The sequence below is a fragment of the Benincasa hispida genome, chromosome 2, assembly GCF_009727055.1.
Source record: "Benincasa hispida cultivar B227 chromosome 2, ASM972705v1, whole genome shotgun sequence".
NCBI classification, from domain to species: domain Eukaryota; kingdom Viridiplantae; phylum Streptophyta; class Magnoliopsida; order Cucurbitales; family Cucurbitaceae; genus Benincasa; species Benincasa hispida.
In genome coordinates, this window is record NC_052350.1 from 31,347,820 (window position 1) to 31,374,503 (window position 26,684).

Consider the following 26,684-nt stretch of genomic DNA (forward strand, 5'->3'; position numbering starts at 1 on the left):
TTGTAACAATTTAGTCCCTAACGTAAAAAAACCATCGATATTCAAAGTCGATTTTTATTATTTTATGATGTAGACTTTTCATTTTATAACAAAAATATTGAGTCTCTAATTAGTTTATTGGTTTATTTGTTCAAGAAATCTCATTGAATCTTAATGCTAAATTCTAAGATAGGGACTAAATCATTATAGATTTTAAAGTATAAGGACTAAATCGTTATAGTAAAATTTAGAGACTAAATTGTTACAAAATTAAAAGTATAAGGACTAAATCATTAAACTAAAATTTAGGGATTAAATTGTTACTTTTATGAACGTTTAGGGACTTAAAAGTAGCTTTCAAAACAATTTGTTAAAACCTTACAAGTTTGTGCTTGTTTGAAATTTGAAAATAATTCACCTTTGAAGATAACTTTCAATAGTTCAGTTAAATTTAAATAAGAAATTAAAATGTGTTCTCAAAAAATGCGTTGAGGTCACAAGAGCAATACCAATCGAGGCAAACTCTGATGATTCTCACCCTTCGCTATTAGATATGTTGATGCCAAATTTTGGCTAAGGAAAAACGCATGATTTCCACGTGACAACAACGGTAAATTTGTAATTAAAAGAAAAGAGAGCCTACAAGACAAAGAAAAAGAGCTTTGATACCTAAATCAGTAAGAGATTTATAGAATGGAGAAGAATTTAGAAATTTAAAATCAAGATCTAGATCTCAGATCCCATACCCGTTTCTTCATATGGAGTCATAATGATGTATTTTTAGGGAGAATGAGATAGAGATTACATATTCCTCTTAGGATGAAGACGAGATACGTCTTTCCTAATCCTAATAAGTTAGGATTAGATAAGATAAATTTACTTTATCTAATATTTATCTTTATTTATCTTTTTCTATTTTTGACCTATTTGTGAGGTCCAAATTCATCCCCAACAAGTTACGCTCAATAGACGTAATCATTCGTGTACAATTGCATCCTTTCACCTCATAAACACCTCTCCCACTAGATTAGTTATACTCTAAGAAGACACCTTTGAATGGTGACAGTTTGTTGATTTTATGACCCTTCTATTCAAGTTCAACAATGTTGAGCACAACATTTTCCTCTCTGATTGTTTTATCACTTCTTTATTCTAAACTCTTGAATCACCAATTTATTGGCGTTGACATTCAACAAATGAAAGTAATTAGGATCTTAAGCATTCTAATTTTATTAATTTTAGTAATTTAGTAAGTATGATCATAAGGAAGAAAATAAGATTTTAGTAATTATACCTTTGAAAAACTCTTCGTTTCTTCGATCCTAGTTTAAATCTTCTCTCTAACAAGATGTAGACCACCACTTGATTTTCTCTACTATATTCTAGGACCTTAGATTGGATCGTGGAATCAAAATGAGTAGGAATTTTTTAAGGGAATCAAAAGTGTTGGAGAACTTTTCTGATTTTTCTAGTATGAAAGAAGAACTATTCTTCCAAAAAAAAATCAGCATGCAGCCTGTGTTTTCTAAGCAAGAAGAATTACATCTTTTATCAAAATCAACATGCCACTCTTTTTCACTGAGAATTGACACCACAACATGAAATTTTGGGTGGAATATAGGTGTCCAATGTGGGAGAAACCTACTAAACATGTTTTTCTATTTTTCTTAATTGGTTTTGTATTATAATCAATTTTAACTCCTAATTTCAAAAAATGAAAAACCAATTTTATAAAATATTAATTCTATAATTAATATTAAATAAAATTTCATTAATTTTATACAAAATTAATTCAATAATTAATTTTAAATAAAATTAATTAAATAATTTAATTAATTATATTAATTTAATATTAAATATTTAATTAATTAAACATCAATTTCTAATATGAATCCCTATTCATGTAACCAAATATTTAAATCATATTTAAGTATTATCTAATTCTCCAATTTCGTTTAATTCAATAATTAAATACGTAATTATATCGCATATAATTATTGATTCCCTTAATTCGAATTTGAATGTTTCAAATTTACTCATCATGTTATTCTATGGTTTAGTCCATTTATGAGTTAGTAGAGGAACCTAATGTACTTACAAATCATGGACTCCAACGATCCGAGATTAATTGGCTAAACTCTTTAAACCGAATTAATCAACATTCATTAACTATTGGGTCACTCACCTAATGGTTGCACTCCCCTCACGTAGATATATTTCTATCCACTTGGTTTAACCATAATCAGTAAGTCGGCCCTTCACAGGTTGTTTGTAATAATGGCTGGGTCAAAAGTTGTTTTACCCTTGAGATTAATCTTACTCCTTAAGTCCCGTTGATCCTCTAATGAACAATTGGTTTGTGATCCAATTACCAGACTGAGTTCCTCTTTGACGAATGAGAGAGTGGGACCCCTTGTTCAAGACTCGGTGTCAACACTTAATGAAACAATCTCTTTACTATCCCTAAAAGCGGGTAGGAGTGAATTCCGTCTTGCACCTATGTCCCTAGCTATCTGCCCAGTCTTATCCCTAAAATGGGAGGCTTATTGAGTTGTCATTGTTGAGTCAACCCTCACCCATGCAAATATAAGGATAATCCCAAATAAATAGGAGTTCATAGTTAGCTCAGAATTAAGGTCAAGTTATCTAGATCATCGCGATTTTATACAAACTCTCTGCATAAGATGCCTCCACATGAATGATTAAAGATTACATCATTTGTACTAAATACAAAGTTGGTCGCATCCAATAGTGTCCTCAGAATAAGGTACTATAGACCATTTAGGTTATCTACTTGAACTTGATCAAGTGAAAATGAATATTAAATGGAGAGGAAATAACAATTTAGAGGCTTGAACAGAGGACCTCCCTGAACTACCTGCTCCAATAACATCTTAAATTACCAACTCACCCAAAACTTAAGTTGATAAAGTCAAACAAGTGGAAATGAATATTAATCAGGGAGCAAACAATAATGCTGGGAGCTTGAACACATGACCTCCTTAGACCACATGTTCTGATAACATTTTAAATCACCAATTGATCCAAAAGCTTAACCTCTAGGTCAATTGGTGATTTAAGACAAACACTAAAAACATATGATTTTTATTAACATTAACCATATATCATTGTTTACATTTAAACTCTTTAATTAACCTTTAACGAATTTATAACCCATATATTGGTTATTATTGTTAGAATTGCAAACAAAGTCTCATATTGATTAAGGAAGAAAGTGGTTGTGGGTATATAAGCGAGGACAATTATTTACATTGGTATACAATCCTTTTATATGATTTTATAAATAAAGTCACGAGGATATATGCCCAAAATGAATAATATCATATGTAATTGTGAAAATGGGAAGAGATTTTATTGCCTTTATCAATCATGAACTATTACTTGTACCTCAAAATCATTTTTTTTCTAACAATAACAGTCAACTAAAATATAATCCAACAACGAAAATATTGTTGAAACATCATCTCCTAATATATATTGTAACGCTTTAACCAACGAAAAATGCTCACATATATTCATTTGTTGGCTAGCTTATGCGTTTACATGGGCATCACATGACAATTAGATTGATATATGTTATAAGATGAGTATAGCTCAACTGATTATAGTACTTATATTATCAATCTCGAAATCATAAAAAAAAAACAAATCAAACCAAACCAATAAGATGGACATCTCGATGGTTAAAACTTGTTTTTAAAAATGGTTCTTGTTTTCTCATCATATATTTTTTTTAAATTGTTACATCTTTTTCTAAGGAAAGAAGAATAACAAATTTTTAAATACATCACCAGAAGAATAACAAATTTTTTAAATACTCTTTGTTTTTTTAGTTTTCAAAAATCTTGCTTGAATTTCGAAAAAAAAAATCAAGAATAATTAATAACAAAGCAAAATAATAAATGAAAGTAATATTTATAAACTTAATTTTCATAAACTAAAAAAAATAATGAGTTATCTAACTAGGCATGAGTATTCAAAATTAAATCGTGTTATTGTTTATTTAATATTTATATACATATTATATCTATTATTAATTTCATTTAATTAAAGAAGAATTTAAGGTGATAATTTTATTGATTTAATAATAGTTTTATTTTATAGGATTTTGAAAACTAATTAGATTCTATATTTGACCGAATATGTTCTATGATATAATCGTAATAATGATTTCAAGAAAAGAAATAAAGGTTCATAGAATTTAAGGGAGAAAAAAAGTTTTACTTAATCAACTAAGGTCATCATTTGAAAGACTAATTAAATTTTTAATAAAGAGTTTCTCTTAAAAAAAATTTCACGTATGGCAAAATGTCTTTATCTATCAATGATAGATCGCGATAAGCTTCTATCCTTGACACTAATAGACGTATATATATTAAAATTAAAATATTCTTGAGCATACATTGTATGTTACAAAAAAAAAAAATAATACATTGTATAAATTTGTATGAAACTTAGGAATCTACGAAAGATTTAAAAAAATAAAAATTCTCTCATGGATTTTTCTTTTTTTTTTTTTTGTCTAAGTATTTTTTTTATTGTTAATTTCAATATAGTTTAACAAATTCATGTATAAAACAAAAGGTAGCTTACTATTAATCCATAGGTTAAACATATATTTTAATCTCTAATGTTTGAGTACTTTTTAAATTTTTAGCCTCTAATCTTTTAAAATTTTCCATTTTACTTTAATATATTAGAAAAGTCAATTATCAAGTCCTTATTCTCACCAAATGTCAAATTATTTGAAAATTTGATAATAACGTGAAAATAGACTTTATTAATTGAGTTAAAAGTTAATTGAAAAAACTATATACATTATTTGTTCAAAAATAATAATAATAATAAATACTTATTTTATAGGAGGTATACACATACCAAAACTTACTATAACTGAATTTGCTTGAAAATCTACACAATAATTTTTTGGTTGTTGATTGGTAAAACATATAAAAATTACTATTAATCATTGTTTTTAGAATTTTGAATGAGCAAATATCCAAATTAGACGTTTAAAACATGAAAGAAGGCACTCAAACATTAAGGTCTAAACTATGCATAAATTTCACCTAATTATTATATTAAATAAAATTCTAGCTTGTTTATGATTATACCTAATTAACTAATTAACGTTCTTCCTCATCGATTAATTATAAAAACATGCAAGCCCTCTGTTTTTCTTCATAAACATCATCATTCTCTCAACTAGTAAAATCGACTAATTTAAAACTTAAATTTGAAACTAAACTTTGTCTAGGATGTTACTAACAATCAACATAAATGAAAAGTGTTTTTTCTTGAAGAAATCTAATTCCAAATTGATCTTTAATGAATTGATCTGCCTATACTACTTGTCTAATTTACTATTGTAAGATAAAAAAAAAATAGAATGGTAATTGTTTTAAATGGTAAAATTACTAAAATATTTATAAATATAGTAAAATGTCACTGTCTATCAGTAATAGATCGTGATAGACCACGATATAGGGTTGGCAAAATTCTCCGCGGGGTCAGGGTGGGGTAGGGAATCCTCGGTTTGACCGGGGGTGGGGTCAAATCGGAAAATTTTTTTGGGCCCCATTCAGAGACGGGGCCATCCCCGCCCCAACCCCAATTTTATATAGTTATATTTTTAATATTTTATAAATATATATTTATAATATATAAAATAACTTATTTATATATATGTTTATAATGTATACTATAGACTTATAGTGTTGTGAGCCAATATTGAATAAATTTAAGCCCAAAAGTCAAGCTCAAACTTAAAAGATTAAAAGAAAAAAATGGGGAATCCCCACGGGGATCTAATAGGGGACTCCCCAGGGGAAACGGGGAATGGGGCCCCGTGGGGACCTCGTTTCCCCAACGAATAATCCCCGACCCCGTTGCCAACCCTACCACGATAGATATCTATTGCGAACACTGATAGTTGTCAATAGATCACGATAGATGTCTATCACTACAATGATATTTGATTATATTTGTAAATAACTCGACTCACTTTTCAATTGGATGATAATCAATATTTAAAAAAACAAAAACAAAAGAAGACAAAAGACAAAAGGATATAGTAGTATGGATAATAATGAGAAAAAGCATTTGGTGCTGTCCCCAAATATGTATGCTCCAAATGGATTGAGCTGGTGGGCATATGAATATTGTAAACAAACACTTTCTTTTCATTCCTTTTTTTCACATTATTTAATATCAATTCTCTTTTGTCCTTTAATGTTGTGAATGGGGTCACATTAAGTTAGGTTATTTCTTGGAAGATTCCCCATTTTCATTTCTTTAATATATATTAAGATTCTTTCATTTTATTCAATTAATTTCAATACTAAACAAAATTCTCTCTCTTTTTCTTTTTCTCTATTTCTTTTTAAATAATAACCCTATCTTCATCGGTTATGTCATTGAAACAACAATGAACTAGTTGTTCTTTGTATATAAATATTTGTCAAGCAAGAGGCCTTAACGATCAGCTCGTCGTCGCTTTCGATAGCGGGGATTTGTCGGTACGGTCGCGGAGGATGTGGTGGTCGAAGATGGCAGTTGTTTCGGGCGGAAGGCGGCCGAGAAAACGAGGCTGTGATCGGAGGAAATTGTTTGACATTACTTTGATGAACAAAGGTGGCCTATCTTGCTTTGAAGAAACCTTATAGTTAGTAGCCTTTATCGGCAAGTCAAAGTTCTTGGCTCTTATTATGCTCTTCCTCTCTCTTTTTCTCCACTTTTTCTTTTCCAATTTGGAGTAATGAGGTTTTTTTTTTTTTAAAGGTATGATCAGATAGTTCATAATTTGAATCTACCGACTCGTATTGGAGAAATATTGATATATGACTCCGTTGAGTTACGTTATATGTTTGAATGGGTGGATGTATTGAGAGAGAGCCGTGAGATTGAGACTATTTTCATGTTACGAAATAAATAAATTTATCATAGAGATGTGATAAATCTCTATTTCTCTCTCTTTTTTTTCATTTTACTATTTTGTGACAAAATCACATCCAAATTGCATCAACAAGAATATGTACTTTGAATTCTTTTATCTAAATTTCGTTTTTAATAGCATATTTATAAAAACAAAAAAAATAATAATATTAAAAACTTGTGATAATAATCATAGAATTCAAAATTTTTCTAAAGTAGGTTAGATATATGTATAAGTGTCAATGTATTCCTTAAATTTATTTTTTAAAAAAAAAAATTCAAATCAAATCAAACTAATTTTAACCAATTTTTAGTTATTTCTGGCTTAAAACTAATATCCTAGATAGCATGAAGTTTTGAATTTTGTATTGAGTATGATTCTATATTCAATACCCAAAAAAAAAAATGCACTGGTATACAGATAAAAAGGAAAGAAAGGAAAAATAATTGGTATATGATTCTAAAGGGAAATTAGAACAAATTATTCAATACTTCATTTCAATAGTTGAAATTGCATTGTTCAACATTATGATAGCAAAAGGCTGATTCAATATGCTCTAAAAGAGCACATTGAATACAATTTCATTCAACAAGTATAGTTAGATGAATTTTGAAAATATTAATTAACTTTTTGTTACTTTTCTTTACTGTATTCTCTAATTGTTCTCTTTCTTTTTCTTTTTTTTTTTTTCCTAAAGATTTAGGATTCGTTTGGATTGATTTAAGAAAAAAAGTGTTTTTCAAAAAACTCATTTTTATTTAAATCAAAAGTTACTTAAATATGCTTGAAAAACTATTAAATACTTTAATTTCTTTAAAATAACTTATTTTTTAAATTAAATATTTGAAAATAACACTCCTACAAAATAATGTGTTTTCATTATGTACAAATAACTTTGGACCCAAACAAATTGCCTCAAACTTGGCAAGTTAAAGATAAATCAATATTTACCTAATAAATTTACAATATCAGCAAATTGCACCGCAACTTTAACTTTCAACTTTCACTATTTATCTAAATTTGAATAAGTAAACTTTCATAAGGAAGATATTTTCATGACCACTTATTATATATATACATACGTGTGTATATATATATATGTCTTGATTGAAATGAATGAAATTTGGAAAAAAAAATTAACACTAATATTTAAAAATCAAATAAAAACTAAACTTAAAATCAAGGGATCAAATAGTTTTTTTTTTTCGAAGAGTAATAACTCAATCTAAATCAAATTAACTTTCAATTTTTTTTTTTTTTGTTTCTTATAAAAAAGAGAATAAAAAATAAATCAACCATTTTTAATATGTATCATAAATTAAAATTTAAAAGAAAAAATTGGTAAATCCAAATATGTCATGTGTCATCTTAAGGGAATGAATAATGCATCCAGCAATGAAAATATTGGATGTACTTTGAGTTTATGTAAAATTAAACAAAAACAAAAATAAGGGTTAAGCATTAATTAATGTCCTTGCGGTCGAGTCGAATTTTAAGATTTTAACTCATGAAGGTCCTATTTATGTGATGTAACTATAGCAACCACAATTATCTTTTAATATCTTATATTAAAATAAATATATTAAAGGAAAATTATTTCAAATGGTAAAATTGTTAAAAATAATTACAAGATATAGCAAAATTTTAGAACTATCAATGATAGACGTTGATAGACACTAATAGAAGTCTATCGGTATAAATCAATGTCACTGACTATCAGCATCTATCATTGATAGTCCTAAAATTTTGCTATATTTTGTAAATATTTTAGTTCATTTTTCTATATTTAAAAACAATCCTATATTAAACTATTTTAGATGTTATTCAAATACTTTAATTCTTCTCATATATATTCTTATTTGAATCTTTTATATATATATATATATATATAGAAATATTTCAAATTTTCTTTCGACAAAGTTGATTTCTAATGATGCATATGAGAGCCATGAGACTTATCTACAAATTATAAACTCCAATGATCCAAAATTAGTTAATTAAGCTTTTTAACTAATCAATTTTCATTCATTAAGTATAGGCCACTCCACTATATAAGTCTAGAGTTGTACTCTTATGCATTGTAGATCCAGTTGTATTCACGGATATAATCATTAAAAACAAGTCGATCTTCCGCGAGTTGTTCGTAATTAAGTCTAGATCAAATGTTTTTTTTACCCCTATAATTACATCTATCCCATAATGAACAAGCATTGAAAAAGGTTCATTGGATGTTATTGCATTGATACATTTCATTTCCTTCATTTCATTTACAATTGCATTCTAGTATTTTTTTTTCTTTTTAATTAGACTTCTACATTTACGCAGTTGTTAATGATTTGATCTTGCATATTGTATGTGTCTTAACTTTGTACGGTCAATCGTGCTACTTGATCTCAAATTGTTTTAGGTTATTATAATTTGATGTATGTGCTTGCTCGTATCATTTTTTTTTCTTTTTGAAGAGGTATTGTAATTAAAGTGTGGGATGGGGGAATCAAACCTTAAACCACGAGATTGATAGTACGAACATTATGCCAATTGAGATATGCTCGTATTATTTATATTGCACAATGTTTGTGTCATTGTATTCAATGCTTTCAATGTTGGGTAAAACACACCTACGTAACGTTTTATTTACTTACCAACTTTTGTGTATCAATATGAACAACTACAATTGAAAACTATGTTTTGCTACTTATAAGTTGTTTGTTAGTACACACATTTTGTATATTAAAAGCATCTTTTCTTATGTTTTTTCAAATATATATACTCATTACCATGTCATTGTGTATTATAGTTATTTCCTTGGACTAGGGAACTTTTTGTAATTACCTAGTCGCATATGGTAATTATTTCATATTTCGTTTGTGGTGAAAATCAACCCTATATTCTCTCATTTTCTTACCATAGTTTACATTTTTCTGAGGACAAGAATTGAATTCTTAGCCAAAATCAAAAAACAAAAACAAATACTTTTTAAAAACTACTTTTTTCAGTTTTCAAAATTGAGCTTGGTTTTTAAAAAAATATGGGTAGAAAGAGTATAACAAAATAAGAAACCTAGAAGTGGAAGGGGTGCTTGTAGGTTTAATTTTCAAAAATTAAAAACAAAAAATTAAATGATTATCAAACAAAGCCTTACTTTTTCATTTGCCTTTAGTAACTCTATTATCGCTGATAACTCATGGGCTGTTTGGGAGCTCAACATGAGATGGTATATCCTCACATCCTACATCATCTCAGGAGGCCCATTATCCTATCTCACCGATTTTAATTGTTCGTGAACCTATTTTCGAAACGTGTTTCGTATCTCACCATCATTTTCCTTCCGTGTATCGTATATCATCTCAGTGCTTGAACATACTCGATCAGAACTCTTCAGACATCAAAACTCTCCAAACATAAGAACTCCCCACATCCTATATCATCTCAGTATCTCAAACAACCCCAAATTAACGATTATTTAGCCCTTCAATTTAAGATTTTTTTTAGTGTAAAAAGGTGTCAAATTCTGGAAAATTTTGTGTTTTGTTGATTTTATGTATGAGCTGTCAAAATTGGGTTTAGGGTTCACAAAGTCACTTGTTGACTGAATTGTAGACACATAAGAAACAAAGAAAGTAAACCCAAGGTTCTGCCCAACATGTGGCAGCAAAAGTGTCTTTTTTGGTATGTAATCTAAAAACAAAAATTTGATAATAAAAATTCAACGAATAGTTGTATAATATATTTCATGCTTTCAGATACATATTTGGTAAGAAATTCAGAAATTAGATTCTAAGTTAAATAATCTATACTATCTAAAATGGGCTATGGGGAGAAACATTTATTTTTCACTTTTACCTCTTTTAGTTGATGATCATATGGATATGTTATATAATTTCACGTTTAAATCATTAAAAATAATCACATGATTTTTTTCCTTACAATCTTTATGGATTTTTATTTTAAAATATCATATTTTCCCCCTAATATCTTATTCATGAAAAAAAAAATTCCTCTTAAAAAACTCATATTTTATCTCTAATATCTACTTCACCTTAAATAAAGAGAAAACAAATTAAAAACAAATCAAATTTTATTTTCTAATCTCTTTTTATCGATTTAAAAAAAAACATATATTATCTCTAATAATCTCTACTTCATATTAAATAAATAAGTATTTTTAAAACAAAATAAAATCATATTATGATTTGAGATTTAAATTTTTTCTATAAATAGCTAATTTCAATCTCTTTTTCATCAAGTATCTCTTTTCTCTTTTTTTTTTTTTTAAGAAATTTTATTGTAGGTATCTTTTTTAATTTTGTTAATAACAACCTGTTTTTTTTCCTTATTTTTAAGAAGTTTAATTTCCATGTTTTAAGTATCTCAAGTCTTCTATAAGAAGATATCACATCTCTCTATTTTTTTTATTAACATATGTCCATTTTTCAAATTTTTTCACATTTCAATTTTTTTTTCACTTTTTCAATTTTGTATAAACATATAGAATTATTTAATGTAACTTTTTTTTATATGTTTTTGTAGGTTTTTTCTATATCGTGGATCTCACATATTAATAAAAGTAGAGAGAAAACCTTACTTTTGAAGTTCAAAAAATTTCTTAAAGTTAAGTAATTTAGAATCAAAGTGACTGAGAAGAAATCTATTACTTTTATGCTTTTATAGTTTTTTTCACATTTAAATTTTTATAAATGCATACTAATGAGTTTAAAGGTTTATAATAATTTTTACTTTTTTTTACAAGCTTTTGGTCTTATTTCTCTTTTCAAATTTGTTTAAGTACATACTAATTCAAATTTGTATAATTTTGAAATAATTTTTAAAATCAAGAGAAAAATCATGCAAATCTAAAAAAAATAAAAAAATAAATAATGATGATAATAAGTTTTAAGAGTTTATATATGCATAAAAATAATAATAATATTAATATTTTGGTTAAAATTAAATTCTGAAAAAATTAAAATTAAGAGCATAATCATATGGTTTGCACGAAATCTTGTTATACGAAAATAGAAAAATACAATATTTTCGTTTGAATTAAAGTTTAAAACTAAGATAATAATCAAATAATCCAAATCAAAATTATATATATATATATATATATATCATAGTTTAATTTGAAGGTTAATATTAAGAGTGTAATCAAATCATCCAATAGATTTAAGAAAAATTATCATGAATTTTTTAATCATCGCGTGTAGCTCCTAATTATTTTTTCAAGACTTTATTATTCATAAATTAAAGTTGTATTATTAAACTTTTATAATTAAATTCTCAGTATATAAATTATTATTAATCAATTTATGAACATGTTTATATTAATTTTTTTTAATAATTATTTTTTGTAGTATTTTATCATTTATAATACATTACATAATACATATTCTATTTTTAAAATGATAATTGTTTAAAATCTGTAACAATGTTGCTTCTAGGATTTGCATTGTTTGGATAATAAAATTCAAAAACAATTTTCAAAAACAACCGAATCTAAATTGTGTGTCAAATACACATTTTGCCGAAGTCTGTAAACCTAAAAACATAAAACAGAATTAGAATTTTCAAGCAACGATATGAAAGTTACAGATTTTTCATTCAAACCTCAAACAACTTCCTTGATTCTCGATCATCACCGGAGGGCACATAAGCTTTTGTCATGTTGAGTTTACACGAGAGTTGAAAACAACTTTCTAGTACTATGTGATAAAATCCAAACAATATAACAACTCACTAGGATCTCTTTCAAAATAATCAACCAAATAATTATTCTCCAAAATACCACAAATAAATCTCCAAATGGTCTCTAAGTAATCAGCCAACAATGGACAACAATAAACCATAAAATTTTGGAGGAATAAAAGCAATGAGCACACACGAATTATACGTGAAGAAACCTTTGATGTGAAGAGTAAAAACCAAACCACTCATAGTTCATCTTTGCAACTCCTTTTATTATGATAAAATTGAAGAAAAAGAACTCAAATTAGTCATACAAAGGTTCACTATCCACTACCCACTACCCACCAATACTTTCATATGTAAAAGATGAACACATGAGAGATAAAAAAAAAAAAGAGTTTTACAGATCCTGTTCGACGGTGATTATGGACAAATTAGAGCTCCAAACAACAATTCAATCGTTCAAAACGAGATCTTATGTGTCCTTAAACTAACCAAATTTTAGCACTATCCAGTTCAAAATACGAAAATCGATAACTTTGTGAGAGCGTTGAAAAATTGAACGGCTACCTTTCTCTTTGATTTTCTGCCTCTTTTCCACTCTCCTCCCCTTAGGTCATCCCCATATCACATAAAAAGAAAACCTAGGGCTTAGAAGATGGATCAACCCAAAAAAATAGCCCTAATTGAGCTCACAAAACACAAGTTTTTAAAATAAAGTCCTGCTGGTGCAACAAGTAGACTGGACATCCACAACAGTGTAACGCTCCGAGTTTAGGAGGGGGACATGGATGGAAGGAGATCATATTGAATAATAGGGATATTAAAGACATGAAAATATGGTTAAAAACTGTTTAAAAGGAAAGTCACTACCTATACTAACAAGGCAAAGAAGTGGACTTAGAATTGGTGATCTAATTAGTAGTGAGTCTTCAGATAATTGGTGATCTAATTGAATAAGAGTGAGTTGAATAAAGGCAAAGAAGTGGACTTGGAATTTCTGTTTACATTTTTCTCATACCAAAAGGCCATTGTATGCAATCGGTATGTGTCAACAAAAAGATAAGTAAACAAATGTTTATGGGGAAACGAGTTTATTATTGGGGGAAAATAAATCCAACAGGTAAGAAGGAGCTTTTTTTAAAATTTTATTTTATTTTACAATATGATAATGCAAATACTTTGCCTACGTTCACTTTGGCAACAAATAAAGGAAATTGATATATAATTTAGATTAATAGTTTGAAAATGGGGATAAGGAGATTGATGTATAATTTAGATTAATAGTTTGAAAATGGGGATGGTGTGAGTGAAATAAGTTGACTCGTTTTCTCAAAAATATATTGTTCACAATATTTATTTTAACCAGAAAATGAAAATATATGAGTGTCATTTGTAATATATATGAAAAAAAATGGTTAAAAATGTAAAGAAGGCCTGAGAATCCTAAGAACCCATATTTCATGAGGACCCCCTCCATATAGACATCTTCCATGAAACAAACCACCTCCTGAAATATTGATTTCTAAAAATAAAAATAAAAAATAAAACAACTAAATCAAAAATTGAGTCCTTGAACAATTTGACTCAAAGGTCATCCAATTGATCAAAGCCCATAACATCCCAAAAGACTCCCAATTTTTAGTTTTAAGGTTACAAAATTGGAACCTAAAAGGAACCCAAGTAATTTCTTACTTCACCTCAAACCTCACCAATCCAATTCAAAGAAAAATTAAAACCCGTGCAAGAAATCCAAATCAAACTGCTTCACCCTCGTACATAATACATTTTTTTAAAAAATGGCTCAAAAATCAGCCACTACTTCTCAAAAAATAATAAGAATAAAGCTGCTGCTGCTGCTGCTAACATTTCATTGTAATCTCACCAACAAACGTATGTAATTTTTTGCTTCATTCCGCTGCTTGTCTTTTACAACAATGTAATCCAACAACCATATACCTGTTCATTCCGCAACTAAAAGCATGATGATACTTAACTAGAAGCCGGTCCTGTCATATGACGACTTGAAACAATCACGGGATACAATGTCGACATCAAGTTGGTATGCCACAACAAACACAACAGGCTAGATCACATCAAAACTACCAGTAAGGCTTACAGATACAATGAGTGGCATGAAATGGCTGTGCTGCTGTAGCCAAATAACTTTATCTCAATTCATTTTATGATATCTCTCTACAATAACATCGGTTTTGATCCACACAGTATATTATACCCCCTGCTGATACATATTCTACACAAATTTTTTCCCTCTTTTGTTATATACAATCCCGTGGCATCTCTCTTACCTATCTATCGAAGGGATACTCCAAATTGTTTTCGGTCACTTTGAAATGTTGCGGACGCTGCCCTGAACAATGCAAGTTCCACATTTTGAAGTATGACCTCTCCAAGTTCCTCACCTATTACAAATATGGTATCGAATCGGTCAGTATTTTTTATCCAACATACAAACATAAAATGTTAACATCACATGAGCATACCCATCGAGCTGTATCAAATAGAGGGCAGGTCATCCTCACTGACTTCAACTTGTTGGTAAGTGCTTGCAGTTTCGGCCGATTCAATGCCAGTGATACTGCCTTCTCCTCGTATTCTTTCATGCTACATAACATTTCAAACAAAATAAATCAGAAAACCACCTGGCTATGATTTTGCCTGATTCTGAAGTAAAATAACATTGCAAACAGTAGAAATTTTTGCAGCATAAACTACTATGAACACAGTACTTCAGCATTAGTATGAAAGTTCCTGTTTCAGAAACAAACACTGACCACACCAGTGTCACATGGAGGGAAGAAAAACATTTGAATGCTAAATTCGAACCTGAAGCATTACTTTTAATTGTAGTTTTTTATTTTTAAACAATCGAACGGTTCGTAATCTAATTGCTCATCATGCTAAACAACGACACCCACATTATAGTGATGGAGATTGAAAAGATGAAAAAAGTAAAAGCAACTGTTTTTTTTCCCACTTACCCATTTGGTAATATCCAGTCTTTCCATTATTAAAAAGCATAGTTCCCAAAATTTTAATGATTTTCACAAGCTCACAAGAACTTGTGCAATGATAAAAATAATCACCTGCTAACAATCATCTCGTCTCCCAGTCCAGTTGCAAGACAGAGAGACCCAGCAACCCTAGTAGCCATTTTCTCGAGGGGCAACGTAATCATTGGTAAACCCGCCCATAAAATGTCAGTTCCTGTTGTATGTGCATTGCACAAAGGCCTGAACATGAATATTACGTCAGAAACCAAAAGAAATTAGAATAAAATAGTAAGGGACAATCATAGAGATGAAGAGAATGACTAACGTGTCCAGGAACAAATCTGCTAAAGCACTACGTCTGATGTGTTCATTTTTCATCGCAACATCTGTGAAAATTATTTGCTCTGGTTGCACTCCTTGTGCGACAGCATCTGTGCGAGATCAAAACTCTCATTTACCAGTAGAAATTATTTTTCCAATGTCGATAGCATAAATGACTCAAGACAGGAAAACTTTTATCACTGCCAAAAACAATATCAAATGAACTATTCATACATGCTCTAAGTCTCATTTCACCAGCAGCTGGGAATCTGAGAAGCCAAAGTGCACTGTTTGGCACGCGTTTGAGAATATTACACCTGGTACCAGTAAGAAAGCATCTGGTGAGATGAGAAACTGTGGAAAACGAGTCAAATACAGGCCTATCGTTACCAGGTGTTGAAGATCTCTGGATCCATTTTGTACAACTGATTAAAACAAGCAAAAATGAATTTGCCTTCAGGTAACCCATAATCCGAACGTTTATGCTGGCAATTTGGATCCAACGCATCCAGATTTTTCTGCATTGCACAGCAAATAATAGGTGAGGCAGATGTAAAACTAATAAACAAACTAACTCGGCAGTACGAAATTACATTTTGAAGTACTAACCTGCTTATAATCATTAACAAAGTAACAGTGTGGAAGATGGACGATCTTCTCAGAGTAAATATGTGCATAACGTAAAGGTGAAACAAACTGAAAGCAGAAAGATAGGTTCATAAGATTTAACAAAACAACATCAACAACAGGGGAGGGGGAAAAAACAAAAAACAAAAAAAAAAATGATGTAAGCTATACTAAGCTCACCTCATCAGTCACTAAATAATCTATGTAAGTGGCCCCTGTTGTTCCTGGAAACCCCATGTATGAAACCTGAATAGGTGCAGGCTGCATGGCAAATATCTCATTTCTAGCTCCCTGCAAAGTGCATCTAGATATTTATTATACTATATAAAAATAATAAACATTAAGAAGAACTAAAATAGACAAATATATTAAACCAATAGCTTTAAGGTTTCAAAAGTGGGCATTACATTTCTAACTCAAAAATCATTTGGCAAGATGCAAGTCCTCTTGAAAATAGTACACAACACAGAAATAACGTATCTTCCTATATTCTATGCTTTTAATACAAGAATCGATCGACCCACTAGGACACAAAATCATAATTTTTTGAGAGGACATTATTTGAACATCCAATGCATGAAAAGCAATCTTCAAGATAATTACAGAAAACGATGTCTGAAGAAAAATCATTAAAAAATAATAAAAGAACCTGAAATTAAACAGTGAGTTGAGCTTCACTAAGCAAAACAGGACAAAATCAAAAAGTATACCTTAGTATAACCATTCAAGTTTATTAGTATTTGAATTTTGTCTTCATTGATCATTTTTGCAATCACATCAGATGTCATGGCAGAGATATCCACAAAGTGCTCGGCTTCAAATTGAATACGCTGTCTCCACTCCGTATTATCGTTTGGACTCAAAGCATAGCAAAAGACCTAAAGAGGAAAGGGTCAGAAAAACAGATGGGAGAAACAGGTTTCTCAAAGATGCCAAAACATAAATTATCAGACCTCAACATGTTCTCTGTTGTGCATGCCAAAAACAGATCCCATAAGATGTGATAAGGGGTGATTACCGAAGTCACTGCTCACATAGCTGCAGGTCAACAGCTTTAGTAAAATGAACAATTTCTAAAGAATACAAAGGACAACTTAGGTAAATGCATACCCAATCCTCAGCCTCTCAAATCCACCATTTCGCTTTATAGGAACTGGTGAAGGATGGTTGAAACTAGGAAGTGAAAATCGAGATGCAATTTTCAAACAGTGTGATGCATAACTGCGGCTGTAAGAACAGAGAGAACTTGAGAGCGCTGCATTCATTTTAAAGAACGTATACAAAGGGGAATTACTGTACCTAATTTCAAGTGCAAGCAATGGGTCAATAGGATATGCTATTGCATGAAAAGGTTGAACACTTGGTAGAACAGACATCTGAAACAAAGAGTGGTCAGGCACAAAATTACATTGCATAGTAATTGAATAAAATAAATTAAAGCGGAAGGAGCAAAGGACAAGAAGGGGTGAATACTGTAAAGGAAAAATAAGTCATACTAACATTAATTTGCCTCTTGATAATCCCCTCTACCTCCGAAAACATTTTATCACGGTCCTCCCAATTGCAGACGCACTGCAAAAGAAGAACATATATTCTCGTTCATAAAACTTCAAGGCTTAAATATTGGTGTCAGCCTAACACAAAGAACCAGATCTAAGTTCATCGAGCTGGCCAAAAACAAGGCTAAATGTTACACCAATCGTCAAATTTGAATTTTGCCTCTAAACACTGATGCAGAAAACTTGGGGAGCTAGGTACCACATGCATCATAAAACACGGGGCTTTTCTCAACAGCTCTTGACTAAAATGTTGCAAATAGGAGAATATATAGACAACAGCATAGAATCAGAAGAGTTCTCAACAAAAGCAACAAACATGTGGAACTTATGGCTGCAAAATTTTGACATCAAACACTATAATGGAAGAAATTAAATCATATAAGCACCCGACTAGGATTACTTATAAAACAAGCTAAATAGAGATGAGTGAAACCTTTTTTAGTGTGCTTATGGATCATCTTTTACACAGTGCATGCTTCCAGTAAAAATATGCAGTCCATGTCCCTTTTGTTCAACTAAAAACCATGGGAAATGTAAATGAAATCATAACATTACCTGTAATGTATGCAAAAGGTTGCATGTTGCTTCAGGGAACTCAGGCCGAAGAAGCAATGCTTGTTTATAGCTCTTGATAGCAGCCTCCACAAGTCCACTACAGCCAAGAAGAAGTTGCAAGGATGTTCAAGGCAACATCATCAGATCATTTTAAAATAAGACAAAATTGCACGGGAATTTTAGGGGCATAGTTAAAATTTGCCTTTACAGGGAGAGAAGAAATACCTGTCCTTGTAAGCTGAAGCTAAATTAGCATGGGCTTCAGCCATAGTAGGGCGGATATTAATGGCCCGTATGTAGTCCTGAATGGCTTCACTCACTCTACCAATTTCCTTATAAGTGTTTCCCCTATTCACAAGGCCATCAGCTGCCAACGGATCAATACGAAGCACCTCATTGTAGCAAGAAATTGCATCAGCATAATTTCCCTGTAGTAGATTGAGTTAAAGGGTTAGAAACAGATAGAGGAGTTCTAAATGGAAAATCAAACTATTCTAACAGTTCCCACAAGCTCCCTATTGTAACTTATTCTTGGGACTTCTCCCAATGCATATGTCCAATTTACTTTGGTGTTGTTCAAACCATTAGGTACAGAACACAGACTAAAGCATCTCTGAATTTGTTACCTGTTGCTTGTATATGATGGCAAGATTGTTAAAGGGGGCCGACAGTCCAGTAGTTACTCTAAGTGTGGCCTTATAATATGAAGCAGCAGCAGGCACCATATTCCTGTAGGTACGAATTTAGCTCTTATGAATCATCGCCGAAATAAGCAGTGAAATAAATAGCAACGGATATATAGATCATAAAGACAGTGAAACATATACCATTCCATGTATATATTCCCGAGGTTGGTAAGAGCTTGTGGGTGGCTTGGTTGCAGAGTAAGGCATTGCTTCACACAGCAAGATAATGTTAATCACTGGAAACAAGGACCATAAACTAAACGAAGAATAGAATGACAATTGACAAAAACATACATTGTAACATTGTATAGCCTCATCAACTCTGCCGAACTCCTTAAGAGCATTACCCTTAAAAATAGCGGAACAGAACAATGTAGATGTTAAAAGATAGTAGAAGATAATTTGATGACAAGATAAAAACTCATGGTTACTTAAGATGATAAATCATTTGAAACCAACCAAATTGTTGTAGGCTTCCAAAAATCTAGGATCACATGTAATAGCTTGTTTGTAATGAAGTATTGCCATATCAAGTTGACTTTGTTCATAATAGGTACTTGCCAAATTACCTGAAATATTCAACACGTGTCAACTATGGAGGCGGAGAGGTTGAAATGAGACAACTATTAACCAACAACATGGAGAATGTAAACGATAAAATTAACGTGTACAACTTAAGCTACCATTCTTGAGCACGAAATTGGAAAACTCAGCCCCAGATATTTCACATGAGATAAAACACTTCAGTAGATAGAAGCCAAACTAAAAGAATGGTTGAAGTGTTTATCTCATAGAATATCAAGACATGCCCCAATCCCACAACAAAAGTCAGTAGCTCAAGAAAGATCCATGTGTCACAACATTGTAATTGTATTCAAAAACCTAGCATGAACACTTACCATATGCTATTGCATAGTTCGGTCGCATCTGAATGGCACGTTGGTAGCACACAATTGCCTCCTGAGGCATTCCCAAAGCCTGGAAAAAAATCAAAAGAAACCTCTTGTTTTTTCTCTAATATCAGGGTAGAGGAGACACTCTCCAATGCAAGGACAAACAGTTGCAGCCCTCGGACCTGCTCATACAAGGCATGTGATACCTTACCTTATAAACATTCCCCAGGTTCAAGTACGCATCCGGAAATTGGGGTTTGAGTTTTACGGCCTCCTGAAAGATTACACAGTACAAGAACGGTTCAGAAAGACATATAAGTGACTTAGGCAATCAATAAAACTCCATGCACAGATTAATGGAAATTGGAAACCAGTCACTTCCATTGTGAAATGTTGTGAATTAAATAAGAGCGAGAATACCTTGTAGTATTGAAGTGCTCTGTTAAGGTCACCAGATTCCATGAAAAGACCAGCAAGATTTGACCATGCAATCGCAAATGTAGGCTGTATACGTAGAGCTTCAAGGTAGCAGCTGTACGCCTGCACAAAATGTTAGTTTCCTTGACAATTTGCAGACTTGGCATGGAAGTAACAACAAGGCCAACCATCATCTGTTCCCTGGCCTGAAGATAACAAATTGAAATATGTATCGAACTGTGGATTCCAACACAGTTCCACCAATGAATTGTTTCAATTAGTAACTTTACTGGAGGAAGAGAGACATTAAGAATGAAAAACTAAATAATAGATGACACTCTTCCTCCCAACTACTGGAAACAAACATAAGTTAACACTTCATTTGATTCTTTTTGTAACATCTATGTTCTCCTTCGTGGCCTTTTTTTTCACCTTCTCTAAATTGGGCTTAGGGATTTGTCATCCCTAAAACCCTTAGGATATTACTCTTTTGACTATTTTGACTATTAATATAATATCTCAATTTCTTATAAAAAAGGAGGATACCCATTGTGTGAAGAACAAAAAGACATGTGATGCTCAAAAGGAATTCAGATCCAATCTCTTGTCGCATTTTCTTCTCATCAATAAAATTACTTGGGTTCATGTGAAATTATTTTGTTAGGAAAGTTCATAGTTAAACTCAGTTTCAATAGTATATTGGAAAGGGAGGACTCAAGACTCAAGATCCCAGATCCCAAACGTCCAAAGTTCAGCTATCAATCACACACGCAAAACTTAAAGAGGGGCATTCAAAAAATAGTTAAGGAACTTACTTCTTGAACCATCCCTTGTGCTTTCATGAGATTCCCGAGGTTGCTATGAGCATCAACCTATTTTCCAATGAACACAGAAGGAAGGTATCAAAATGCTTGTTGCTTCGAACAAGTATAATTTTGCATGATATCAATCCAAACATCACTTGATAGTAGGAGAGGAAGAGATTGAGAAAAAACAAAGAAGAAGATTTTGTTTTCCGGATAAAACCCCAAACTTCCATTGAGAAAATTGAAATAATACATGAGGAATACAAAAAATCCCCCGAGGAAAGCCCAACTAATCTAAAAGGGGCTCCAGTTAAACAAAAAGGGACCAAAGAGGGAGAGTGGGGGTCAGAATTTACCAGAAGAGGATTCAATGCAAGGGCCTGACGACAACATTGCGCAGCCTCGCCAAGCCTGCCTTTCCGCATGTATGCACTGGCCAAGTTTGACCATGCATCACAAAAATTGGGTCGAAGCTGCAGCATCAGCAAAATAGGTTGAGGACCACACTTGCACAGAGTGAAAAGGGGCATTGAGAACCATAAATGAATGCAGTTCTAGAACAATAGCCCTTAAACTCTCCATAAGCAACTTAATAAAAGAATAGGACTTGGAAACATTGAAAGAAAATCTCCAGAATTATTTCAAACAAGCCCATCAAATAATATTAAGGATAAACGCTAATAAAAGCAAGCATCTAGCCAGAAAGAAATACATAGATCCTAAGTTTTTTTTTTTTATGAGAAACATAGAGCCTTCATTTTAATGATGATATCAAAATTAAGTCCCAACAAGTAATAAATTCCATAATCAACATCTAGATCATAAAATAAGGTGGAAACACCAGATGACAAGCCATCTTAAAGTCTATTCAGTTCCTCCAATATTATAAATCTTAAATATCAGACCAAGAAACCTAGAAAATTGGATACAATAAGATGCTCAAATCAAAACTCCAGTTGAAATTAGATCAAAAAATTGCTAACTTTTGACACTCACCAAAAGGGTGGGAGTCATGACAACAAATGATATTGAGACAAACAATTTTAGTCACATACAACGTAGTATTGTTGCAACAATTCATGCGGTTCATGAGAGTTTATCAAATAAAATGAGGTCAACCTCGTATACAGCTATGAGCCCAAGTATAAGAGAAGTAAATTACAGGTTAGTATGTTCATTGTTAGTAGCCATTAAATCAGCATCACTTTTACATGAAATGGGATCAGGAATCTTTACAAACCTCAATGGCGAGTAGATAGTAACGAATTGCAAGATCTATATTTCCTTTTTCCTGTATGGTGAATGAAGGCAGTAGCATCAGCACCCAATGCAAATAAAGAACAACTAGAATCCCAAACACAATCACAAGGATTACCTTCCAAGCATTAGCCATGTTTCCATAACACTCGGCAAAACGTGGCTCTATACGGAGAGCTTCTTCATTTTTTGCAATACACATATCAAAATCGCTCAACTGTAAAAAAAAATAATAATAATAATAAATAAAATAAAAAGTCGAGCTCATACTTGAAATTGAATCATTACTGACTGGAAAAATGAGCATAAGGAAAGGTAAAAGAACTGGAGAATTGAAGATATAGATAACTACATTAACAATAATTCATCATATATCAAAATAATTAAAAATTCTTTAAAAAAAAAATTAAAAAAAAAAAAGCTTTTCGGTATAAAACCTAGCCCTGCAGAGCAAAATACCTGATAGTATATGGCACCCATCAGAAGAAGATTATCTGTGCGAAGTGAATTCCTCTCATAAACTAGAGTACTGTGCTCCAGCGCCTGCTTATAGTCACCATTCTTGTACTTTTGATGAGCAAGAGCCAGATAGGTTTCTTCATCAACTATAACAAAAACATGATATTAGAACAAGTATTTTTAAAGAATGGAAGTTAATAAAACATCTTTTTCATTTAATTTGTGATGCATGTAGACAGCATAACAATGATGGGGGGCAAGGAAGTGAAACCACATGGCTTCTCTTTCTCGACTTCCTATTTTTCTTTCCTTTAATGTTTGTTAAGATGCAATGAATGCAAACTCCAGTTCGAAATATATTTAAATTAATAGTAAAAATGCAAATACACACAGAAAAATCCTTACAAAACACTTCTTTTCTTCTTCTTCTTTTTATTTGGTGAAGGAAAATTATGTGAACAGTATACAGAACAGATATATAAGAATAAATTTGTCCCCAAGCTAGCGTTGAGAATGTGAGCATACGAGCATGAAATCCCCAATATATGAACGAGTTAAACCACAGAAAAGATATCCGCTCCAGAAACACCGATTTAGGAAAAAAAATCATCATCAACTAACCACTGCATTAAGCACCTCCAAGAGGTAGGCTGTACTAAATAACTAAACTTCCTTCACAAACGAACAACACCCAAATCCCCAAATCCCAATTCACAAACAAAATCACAAACCTTCATGAGAATCAGGACTCTCGAACGTAACCAGGCTGAGTGATGGGGGTTCCGCCTTCCCCACAAACGATTCGCTGCTGCGATCAGAACCAAAAGCAGCTCGAGAAACCCCAACCACAGCTCCAGTCCCCGGCAGCAGCTGCTGATGGCGAACCTCGCCCTGTACCGACATCATCACCGCGATCCCTTCAAAGGATCAAAACAGATCGGAGGTCCAGCGACAAAAACCCACAAAATTACACAGTAAAAGAAAATCAAATCGAAGAGAAGAAATGAGGAGAGCTCGGAAAAACCAAACCAAACCCTACGTCAGTTTGGAATTTTCGAGTACTTCTTCGAAAATCGCGGAAGAATAACGAGACAAAGAAGAACAATTGCCCCAAAAAGAAAGTAATTTGTTTTTTCGAAGGTGAAATTGGAGAGAGGCAAGGCGTATAAATAGGAGAAAATAAAGAAAAAGGTCTAAAGAGGGGAGAGATCTAGACCGTTGACGTGGACGGTCGAGATTAAGCCGTTGTGGGGGTAAGAAAATTAGATTCTATTGCTATAGACACGTATTTAGAAGAAAGAGAGGGAGAGAGGTGTATGAAGAAATTTTGGCATGAGATCCCATATTCTCTCTCTCTTCTAAAGTTCTTTAGAATTTTCTCTCTTTTTTCCTTAGAAATTCTTTCTTTTCTTTTGTTGTCAATTTTAGAATCTTCTTTTTCGAGTGATACTATCATAATATGTGCACATCCTCTTTTCTTCTCTTTTCAAAATTCGAACTCCATCGAGATATCGATAGTTCTTTATCATTCACGAGGTTAGGATTCGAGTCTCAATAATGAGAGTTGTAAATTCTCTTGATTAGATGAAAGAATCTACTTTTGTGGAAACGACTTCGCCAATGGCATGACTTGTCAGCTGATTACGAGAGTAAAAGGAAAAACCGAATGAGAATGAACCATTCTGCAATGATGGTGGTAGTTTTATTGTGATAAATTTTGTGGGTTGAAATTTTTCAATCTTAATGATTATGATTAATAATTTTTTAGTTTGAAATAAGAATCTACCTTATGAGTGGAAAAAAGCTAAATATTGAGTACGTGAATATACCATTGACAAGTGTGTTGTGTCAACTTGATATCGTCTTTAAGAGTATGTTTGGATTATATTTGTTATTATTATTATTTGAAGTACATTAGGGGTAAGGAATTTCGAACCATACATTTATTGCTCGCTTTGCCATATTTATATTTATTTTATGAAACTAATTATAGCAAACTTCATATAGTTTTAATAAATTAATTAATACAAAATTAATTAGTCAATAATAAAATAACCAATTTAATTGGATAGCCTTTTTAGGAGATTTTCAAAAATAGAAAAATAAGATAAACTATTTATACAAGATAGCAAAATTTTAATCTTATTTGATAGAGATGAATAGAAGTCTATCAGTGTTTTTCTTTTAGTATTCTTTTCTGTAAATAGTTTGATATTTTTTCTACGTGGAAAAATTTTCCTTTTTAGCCTAATTGGATTAATTATAAGTAATACTAAAAAAAATTAGATACTTATACTAAGTTATTTTAACTAGTACTAAAATTATTATTATTTTTTATTGAAACTAATACTAAAATTAATTAAATAAGTGCATGACTGTTTATTTATTACAATAAATTATTCAATTTTGGTTAATTATAGTTCAAAATGATGAAATAAAACTTACTTAAATAATATTAAAAATATTTTTTTATAAAAAAATTAAGGTAGGGTAAAAAGAACAAAATATTATATGTTAATAATAAAAGTTAATAAGAAATATTAGAAAAAAATTATTAAAAACATTGTAGGCTGATAAAAACTAAAATTAATAAGTAATTAATTATAATTATTGAAAATGAATTTTTTACTTAATTTAACTAATTCCTAATTGACTAATTAATTAAATAATTATTTGTATGAGTAAGTATAATTGCATTAATTTAATAAATTTTGGTTCGCAAACGTTTAAATAAATAATTTATATTAGTTTTGTTAAATGTTAAAACAATCATTGTTGATTTATTCAACTAAATAATATATATTGAATTTCTTAAATTAATATTGATTAGTCAATTAACTATATAAAAAATAAATTATATATAAGATGAAATACAGAAAAATAATGAGGTCAATAGAAAATGCACAATTTTTAAAAGGGTAAAGTAAACCTTGTCTCAAAAAGAGAATGCTTGGGAATAAATTATTTGGAGGTAAAATGTTGATGAAAATTCTTAATTGTGTAACAAACATGAATGTAACTTGCTTGTATCCGTTTTTATTTTGAAAAACTTCCAACCAAAAGAAAAACAAACGGGTTGCATCTCGAGATAATGATAGGTCAATTACAAATTAATTATTATAGAAGTGAATAATGAATATCTACTTTCCTACTTAAGTGTTCAACATTTAACAACAAATTAGCTTAAAGTTATGAACATGCATGCACATTACTATTGTATGAATAAATGGAAAATTTGTATATATAGAACTGAATACTAACAAATTGTTTATACCTTAATTACTAAAAATAATACATTTAATGTATGTACAAACTCAAACGAAAATCAGATAGTGTAACAAGACTTAGATTTGTCCTGAAACTCAAACGAAAATAACCAAAGATGTGAAAGAACTTCAAAATCTTTGGAGACTCAAAACATAGTCGATGCACACTTCTAGTCAGCGTTGTCCTGAACACAATTATTCGCTT

At 30.8% G+C, this 26,684-nt stretch overlaps 1 protein-coding gene and 1 long non-coding RNA gene across 2 annotated transcripts; one reads left to right on the forward strand and one right to left on the reverse strand.

Annotated features, from left to right (window-relative positions):
* Window positions 1-6,308: 6,308 nt before the first annotated feature.
* LOC120071671 lies at window positions 6,309-7,024 on the forward strand. The gene is made up of 2 exons (XR_005480308.1): window positions 6,309-6,633; window positions 6,781-7,024. It is a non-coding gene; the product is annotated as an uncharacterized LOC120071671 (long non-coding RNA).
* A 7,165-nt stretch (window positions 7,025-14,189) lies between these two features.
* LOC120071005 (probable UDP-N-acetylglucosamine--peptide N-acetylglucosaminyltransferase SEC) lies at window positions 14,190-24,119 on the reverse strand. Its single transcript, XM_039022988.1, has 28 exons — window positions 23,945-24,119; window positions 23,214-23,359; window positions 22,873-22,971; window positions 22,738-22,788; window positions 21,854-21,970; window positions 21,507-21,563; window positions 20,695-20,814; window positions 20,486-20,548; window positions 20,281-20,359; window positions 19,841-19,950; window positions 19,676-19,729; window positions 19,523-19,590; window positions 19,322-19,424; window positions 18,921-19,123; window positions 18,696-18,792; window positions 18,082-18,153; window positions 17,881-17,957; window positions 17,692-17,808; window positions 17,535-17,619; window positions 17,292-17,459; window positions 16,762-16,872; window positions 16,564-16,650; window positions 16,345-16,472; window positions 16,189-16,271; window positions 15,959-16,064; window positions 15,727-15,873; window positions 15,124-15,244; window positions 14,190-15,042 (listed from the first exon to the last, which is right to left on the reverse strand). The coding sequence occupies exons 1-28, from the start codon at window positions 24,117-24,119 to the stop codon at window positions 14,929-14,931; spliced, it is 2,958 nt and encodes a 985-aa protein (XP_038878916.1). The 3' UTR covers window positions 14,190-14,928.
* Window positions 24,120-26,684: the final 2,565 nt, after the last annotated feature.

Coding starts and splice junctions, on each gene's coding strand:
- LOC120071005 (XM_039022988.1), bottom strand. CDS start 24,119: ATGATGTCGGTACAGGGCGAGGTTCGCCATCAGCAGCTGCTGCCGGGG. Junction 19,951..20,280: donor GAACTATGCAATAGCATATG/GTAAGTGTTCAT, acceptor TGAATATTTCAG/GTAATTTGGCAAGTACCTAT. Junction 17,460..17,534: donor ACAACAGAGAACATGTTGAG/GTCTGATAATTT, acceptor TTTCCTCTTTAG/GTCTTTTGCTATGCTTTGAG.